Genomic DNA, 8,482 nt, shown 5'->3' with positions numbered 1-8,482 from the left:
AGGGCGGTTCCAAAAAATTAGATGATGGTAATCGAAATTGAAACTGGTGTGGATTGATGAACCCCTTCAACTTGCACGTTAGCAGAATGTGCAACTACTGGTTTAAAAGTTAAACTCTTGTTTTAAAAATTACATTTTTTATGGAAGATTCATAATTTTAATTGAAAATTCATCTCTGGTTGAAAATGTAACTACTTTGTTAAAAATATAACTATTGCCTTAGAAAATTTAACTATATTGCTGAAAATATATTGTTTTTTTTTTTGTAAAGAATTAGATTTTTAAGAGAAAACTGAATTATTCTATTTTTGGTTAAAAATGGATTTTCTCCCTCTTTTTTCAATTGTTATTTCTCTCTCTAATGAACCGAAAAGTAAGAGAGTTTGGAACTTTGTTTTTTAATTGCTCATCTTTTTCATGCTTTTTTAGCATACACATTTGTTCATGAAAAAATAGAATTCTGTTCTATTTTAAATTCAAAGTTTATCTTTTTATGAAATTTCAACTGTTTGACTGTAAATTGACAATTTTAAATTCAAATTCAAATATTTGTTTAAAAATTTATATCCTTTGTGGAGAAATCGTCTTTTTTATAGAAAATTGAACGTTCCTAGAATCGGCGAGAAAACTATAGGCATCTGCATTTAAAGCTTAACAACTCAGTCAAAAAAAATGCTAGCACAACAAAAAAAAGTCATATAAAAGCTGAAAGTGTTCTACGTAAATGACCTTGAAGACGTTTATGTAAAAAAATTTTTGTGCTTAGCAGACTGAAAAATGTAAAAAAAATTAAGGATTTTTGGGTACATTTAAGAAACATCAAGTTTAGAGCATTATTTCTTATACAAGGGACGATGGGAAAAATTTGAAAAAATTCATGAGTATGGGGAAAACTGTTGTGATCCAGTTGCAGTTGAGAGAGAAATTGAAAAAATAATAAAAATTGTTGTTTAAAAGTACAAAAATGTGCAACTATATTATCTTCAGTTCTAATACAGATATTAAAGCGATTCAAACTGCAAACTGTAATGGATAGGCTCTGTATTTATTTTCAATCACCCGTAAGGCTGTGTTAATCTTATTTTTGGTGAAAATCGCGATATTTTTGACATTTTTTTTGTTGAAAAACAAGTGACAGAAAGCAAAGGGGGCCCGTTTTTTCACTGCCGACCGATGGTCCCTTTCTTCGACCCGTGGCCAGGTGCCAACCAAGCATTCAGAACCAGGGGTCGAAGAAAGGGATCAGCGGTCGGCAGTAAAAAAAACGGGCCCCCTTTGCTTTCTGTAACTTGTTTTCCAACAAAGAAAATGTCTAAAAATATCGCGATTTTCACTAAAAATAAGACTAACACATCCTTCCGGGCGATTGGAACTAAATACAGAGCCTATCCATTACAGTTTGCAGTTTGAATCGCTCTAATATCTGTATTAGAACTGAAGATAATATAGTTGCACATTTTTGTACTTTTAAGCAACAATTTTTATTATTTTTTAAATTTCTCTCTCAACTGCAACTGGTTCACAACAGTTTTCCCCATACTCATGAATTTTTTCAAATTTTTCTCATCTCCCCTTGTATAAGAAATAATGCTCTAAACTTGACTGTTCTTAAATGTACCCGAAAATCCTTACTTTTTTTTGCATTTTTGAGTCTGCTAAGCACAAAATTTGTTTACATTAACGTCTTCAAGCTCATTAACGTAGAACACTTTCAGCTTTTAAATGACTGTCTTTTTGTTGCGCTAGCATTTTTTTTGACTGAGTTGTTAAGCTTCAAAGGCCTATAGTTTTCTCGCTGATAGTGGTTACAAATTCAACAATTTGAATGAAAATTTTTTGTTTTTTAATAGAAAATTCAACTATTTTAGTTAAAGATTCTTTGTTTTTTATGGAAACTTATATTTTTGGTTTCAAATTCAACTACTAATTAAAAATATAACTATTCAATTTTCGGTTAAAAGTTGACTTTTTTTTAGTTCAAAATACAATTTACGTGAAAAATTTCATTTTTTTTTTTTTAATTAGAATTTTTGGTAAGAAATTAATTTTGTTGTTTGAAAATTCATCTTTGTGGTTGAAAATTCAAGTGTTTCAGTTATATATTCATCATTTTAGTTAAAAGTGTATCTTTTTGGCTTAAAATTCAACTATTCTTAATAATATTTCTAACTGAAAGTTCAGCTCTTCAATTTTTGTTGAAAATTGAAATTTTTTAGTGGAAAATTCAAGTATTTGTTTCAAAATTCCGTTGCTTTGAAATTTTTTACTTTTTTGTGTTAAAGGATATTTCGAATGAATGTGATAAATTAAAATAAATTATTGACTTTTGCGTTCTCCGAATCCCCACCCTGAAAATTTTCAATTGATTGTATTTACATTTATGATTTCCCAGACTTAACCAATTTTTTTTATGATGCATTTTTACCTGTAGAAAATCTTCAAGTACCTGATAAAATTTATTCATCATTATTGTAGATTTTAAGCACATTTTGCTAACGCGCAAATTAAAGGCATTCATCATTTGAGCCAAATCGGAGTATATGTAGTGTTCCCCAAGCGACGTTAAAGTTTTAATAGAGATAAGTTCTTTTACATGCAGATTTCCGACTGTTGGCTCTCGCGCTTCGCGCGCGCACTTTTTGGATTTTCATCCAAAATGGCTGGATAAAGAACTTGACCTTCATTTTAAGATACTAAAAGAGTGCAAAGGACAATCCAGTCTGTCAATTCTTTCGAAAGTTATCAGTCCAACAAAAAAAAACCATCCACGAACAAACAGACACATTTGTAAAAACCAGTTTTTCGGATTCAGGGGGTCTTAAAGCGTGAACATTTAACAAAAACTGTGGGAGGGGGCTCAAATTGTACACAAATGTAATACCTTCTCTGATGATAATGTAATAATATAAATATATTAACAATATTTAAATTTAATAAGGTTTTATTTTTTCGGTCTTATTGGCCAATTAAAATAATCAGAAAAGAACGTTTCTAGTTGTTAAAAAATATCGTTTTTATTTTCAACGTTTTGGCTCTCAATGCAGGCCTTCACCAGGAAAGTTTTCCTTTGTAAAATACATAGTGTTTAATGATATTTTAATACATTTTTTAATAAGATGTCGTAAAGAAAGCTTATTTCCAGTACATAGGTTCAAAACCATACAAATAAATTTCAATTTAATAATTTGCGTTATAAAGTTTTACCTAAATTTCAAGAAACTAAATTGCTATTTTAAAATAAATGTTTAAATTTATAAGTTAATAACATAATTGAAAATATTCAGGATTTAGCTCATCATTAGTTTCAATTTACTATAAAAAACACGATTTTAGAGAGGAAAACTTTACTGATGGAGACCCGGTTTGAGAGCCGAAATGTTGAAAATTAAAACGATGTTTTTTAAAACCTACAATCGTTTTTTTCTGTTTGTTGTAATTGGACCGTAAGATCGAAAAAGAAAAACCATAATAAATTTTGAAATTATATCAACGGTCGAAGAAAAGACAGAAACATCTTGGAATCCTGCAAAAAAGTTTTGGTTGAAATAATTATATAAAAATAATGTGGAAAATATATCAAATAAAGTGTACAGATTTATAAGAGAAATTCGAGTGTCATGATAAATGTAATGAAAAGTTATGTTATTTTGTTGATTTATATCATTGATATACCTATATTAAAAATCACTTATCTTTATTAATTTGAGAAATATATCCTATTAAAGCTGAACACCATTTTTGGAGGACTAAGTAGTTGACCTAGTTGAATAAATTTACATTGTCAGCGTTCCTAGGTTTAACACAATTTGTTTGAATAAAAGCTTTAAGGGCAAATTTTAGATACATATGTCCTTTCTCCTCAGATGCATTCTTGAGTGCAGTTATTTGCATGCAGACAAGCATAAAGAAATGTTCTGTTTGAATACATTCTTTTTTCTTAATTTACAGTTTTTTTCAAATTACTTTTGTATTTAAAATCTAATTTTTAACTGATTTAAAAAGATTACTTTTCAAATACTTTTTTATTTTTAAGGGTACTTCTTTCGTCAGAAAAATACTTTTTTGATATTTTTTGTATTTTCATAGAGCAATCCGAAGCCTGTTAAAGAAATGCATTTTTCGAAATTTCATTTGACTTACGTCACTTATGCGATTTTTGTGATTTATATTATAAATTTATTGTTTTGCTAAATTCTTGTCACTATATTTTATCTCTGAAGTGAGTCTGAGCCGTGAAATAGTGACTCTCTTAAAGATAAGTCGTGTACCGACAAAAAAACTGAAATTTAATATGTTTTACAGGAAACCTTTTACTAGAAAAGGAAAAAGTCCCAGAGGGAAAGGCAAGAGTCCTAGAGGAAAAAGTCCGAGAGGGAAGAGTCCGAGAGGGAAAAGTCCGAGAAGTTCTGCAAAGAAACGCACAATGCGAAAGTTGGTTCTTGATGGTCCCACTCCTAGAAAGTCTAAATTGGAGACTTCGAAGCGAGCCCTATTTCAAAGTCCACCAAATGATAAGGCTGGGCCAAGTAAGCTCCTGCCTCCATCTGGCGCGAATCCTCAGAGGATTAAGAAAGCGCTCTTTCCGACACCAAAGAAGAAGGAAGCAGAACCCGAAGGTGTTACACCTCTGACTTTTGCTGAAACAAGAAAGCGGAAGAGTGAAGACGAATTGGAAGGACCTCGCTTCAAGTGGGCAAAGAGCTTGTCGTTTGATTGCGCGCGGGATTTGGATCCGAATTCTAGCAACTCTTGGAGCCAACAGAGATATTCTACTGGTAGCATTCTTTCCAGAAATGAAAGCTCTCAGAGTTATTCGAAAAGTGAACTCAGTGATATACATAGAAAGGTAAATATGAAAACATATTATGAAGATTTGTGTCGAGAATAATTTTAATCTTTTATTGCTTTTGAACATTTTTGAAAAAGTTATCAAGTAGAAGATTAATTTAATTTAATATCACTGAAGTTCGTAACATTTATAATAGAAAATATAAAAATTAAAAAAATGATTCAAATCAATTTTTTGTTTTTGTTTTTAATTATCGCGAAATTGACATAATATATTATTTGAAATTACATGAACTAATTATAACGTTATATTTCAGTATATTACATCACAAGGATGAGTGGTTGCAGGACGAGTTGTAAAACCATAGCCATGGTTTTTCAAGTCTTCCTTGCAAACATTGAGCTCCAAGTCTTCACCTCTCTAACCCTCCGAGTTATTCACAAAATTTTATTCAAAATTAGTGTTTTATGAGAGTGTAGGGCCGTCTAAAAAGTTAGTCTTGATGTTTACAATATCTTTTGCCGTGAAAACATACGACTGACGTTGCACTCATGATCTTGTCTGTTTTGTTCGGTTTCGATTCCTTTGCAATCGAACTGAAGGGCCTATGACAAAGCAATCGAACGCGTCCTCGGGTTGCAGATAGAGGGCTTTATCTAAGGGTTTCTGCTGAATACGGTTACATTAAGTAATACGCAGTCGCGCACCAGAGATGATGCAGGGATGGTTCCGAAGGAATAACCCCTAAGCGGAGGCGCAACTACCGTGCCGGAAGCCTACCCGGAACTGGGTGAGGTGGCTTAAACGGTGATTCTGGGATACCGGCCGACCTCGCACAGTATGCAGCATTATACTTGTATGCGGGTTTCTTCAATGACGGACGAACCTTTCCCTAGCTTCTCGTGGGAACAACAATGACACCGCTAAACCAACAAAAAGTTGCAGATGCGGTTCAAAACGATCGTACGCGCAGATCACCCGATAATGGGTCTGCAAACAGTACCGATCACCCTAGAGCAGGGGTCTCCAAAGGTAGATCCTGTATCTACTAGCGATCCCAGGTGAATAGGTCGAATCTACTCAGTTTTAAACCAGAACTGTCAAAACCCTTTACCTTATTTTTTGCTTCTGGGAGCCGTTAAACTTGAGACCTTTATTTCTATTCGAAACTTCACACTAAAATTGAGTATTGTGAAATAAAATAATGAATGTTGAGTTTTCGTTACTTTAATATTATAAAATAAAATATTCAATGCAATTGTAATTTTTATGCTCCCAATTTAAATTCCCTGAAAATGGTTTTGTTTATAAATAATTCAAAATTTAATTTTTAAATTAATTTAAAAAGTGGCAAGAAAGTCACGCGTCCTTGAATTTCTATTACCTAATATTAAAAACATAATCAGTTTTAAAATCCATAATAACAAATTTATCAATATTAAAAGTTTAAAAAATTGTTAAATGGACTTAAATAATTGATTATCTTATTATATCTAACAGATACAAAAAAAAAATTGCAATTTTTACGATCTGTTAATACCAATGCAAAGAATTTTCCCCTTCATTGGCGATAGCGTTTTTCAAAACTTTTCTATTAAAAAAAAATTAATTTTTATTTTTAAAGTGTTTTGGAATGAAAAAGTGTGTTCGAAAATTTGAAATTCCATAATTTAAGCAGCTTGGACTTTAAAACATTCAATATACTTAAAAGTAGTATCAAATAAAAGTTATTTTTATTTAAAAGCACTAATGCAATTTCAATTTCTTTGAATTTTAAGTCATCAATTTTAAAAATTTCTAATCTTTTCTTTTTTCGAAATTTTATTCTGAATTCATTTTATTTACAGATTCTCAATTTGAAAAAAACTCTTAAATTTTCAACGCCTTGAATTTATTTTTGACCACTTATTTTTATTACTATTATTATTATTTTAAATTATTTAGTATTATTAATGACGAAAACATTTATTTGTAAACAATTATTGGCAATTACTCAGTTCAAATACTTTCAATTAAATACATTGTTTTTCAAGCTCCGTCCAGTTATACCAGAAAAAGGGTTCGCCGAGCCCTTCCAACAGGGATTTTTTTTTAAGGAATCATAAATTTCCTCTCAGTTTCCCGTCGAAAAAAGACTGTTAGATCTTGAAAAAGGCCGAGTGATCCTGGGTCACGCTGCACCTGTGGATTGTTCTAGATCAGGGCTCACCACTTTCAGCAGGTGCTGAATTTTTTCTTCGTTTTCCAGGAATCGGGCGAAGGATTACGGTCACGGTAAATTACGCTTCGCCGCCGTTCACACCGGGGAGTATGAACTTTTGTACTCGAATTTACGATACATTTTATTTCCAATTTCATTTTTTAATTTATAAAATGAATACCAATTTTTCTCAAAATTAAATCTCAAATTAAAGTTTTAAAAGGGAGGAAATGTTTTGAAAATGTTAAAGGAACATTCATAAAGAATAAAGAAAAACGACGGCCGCAAAAATCCCGTTCTTGATTTTCTTCGTTCTCCTTTATTGTGTACAAATTTTAAATAAAGGATTAAAATTATTTACCTAAGTTTCTGAAAATAAATTTTTGTTGGTTTTATTAAAAAGTTTTAATACTTGTAAATGGAGAGTGTAAACTCTACTTCGAGTTGTAGAATTTGACAATTATCCATTAAAAATGTTCTTATTCTTATTATTTAATTTAAAAATATTGAAATATGCGACATTTAAAAAATATATATATTTTTTATTAACATTATTTTCTTATTCATTTTTAACTACTCTTCATTATTATATATTTTTTCAATTTTGTGAACTATATGAATATTAATAAATGAAACGTTCATATTTATTTTCATGTTATATTTTACTTTTGGACGGGATCATTTTTTCCAAGTCCGGCGGGAGATATTATAATGACCGTGGAGAACTAGGAACCAGTTGAGCGACAATATTGATTAGGGCCTGTTTGACCTACTCTCTAGACTGACACTGTCAGTCTTTGCAGCCAAAGACTGAAAGAGTGCTGGAAATAATCTGGATGGAAACACGAAGACTATCCGGTAAAACGACCCCATTGAGTGGATCAATCAACTAAAGGATGAATTGCTAGAATGCTACAATGCTAGTAGTATCCCTGCTCACTCAGCGTGCTTTATGGCGCCTATGCATACTCTGTGATGCCAGAAATATTCAGAGCTTCAGCGCGTTTCGCATCAGTCACTGCATAATCAACGTCTCTATCTTGAAAAATAAATATGTACGCGGAGCGCTTCCCCAACCACTGTTTGAACAAGCTGCAGACGAAGATAAGGAAGCGATATGAGGTCAGACCGCGGAAAGCAGGCACCTTCTTAGAGATGATAGCGATTTCAGAACAAGGAGGAACATTGACATACGGGTTCCTCTTATGACCCAAGATCTGTCTGAAATGGATGCCTCTCTTCGTAGAGATATCTCCGAGGAGTCCGACCTCTAGACCAGGGCTCACCAAAAGGCAGCCATTGGCTGCCAGTGGCAGTCAAAAGACTAGGTCAAACTGGCCCTAACAAATCTTGTCGTTCGACTGGTTTTTAGCCCTTCACGGTCATTATACTTCCGCCGCGCCGGACTTGAAAGACATTATCCTTTCCAAAAATGAAATACAATTAGAAAAAAATATATCAGCGTTTGATTTAATAATATAAAAATAAATATA

General features: G+C 31.9%; 1 protein-coding gene across 1 annotated transcript in view; it reads left to right on the top strand.

Moving 5' to 3' along the window:
- Window positions 1-8,482, top strand: part of LOC117174664 — a 26,309-nt gene that overhangs the window by 4,812 nt on the left and 13,015 nt on the right. The window contains exon 4 of the mRNA XM_033363954.1: window positions 4,303-4,846. Within this exon, the coding sequence (XP_033219845.1) occupies window positions 4,303-4,846 (544 nt within the window). The remainder of the gene's footprint in view (window positions 1-4,302; window positions 4,847-8,482) is intronic.

Source organism: Belonocnema kinseyi, chromosome 6, assembly GCF_010883055.1.
Source record: "Belonocnema kinseyi isolate 2016_QV_RU_SX_M_011 chromosome 6, B_treatae_v1, whole genome shotgun sequence".
Lineage (NCBI taxonomy): Eukaryota > Metazoa > Arthropoda > Insecta > Hymenoptera > Cynipidae > Belonocnema > Belonocnema kinseyi.
The sequence above is the reverse complement of the archived record's forward strand: the minus strand, read 5'-3'. Positions and strand labels throughout refer to the sequence as shown.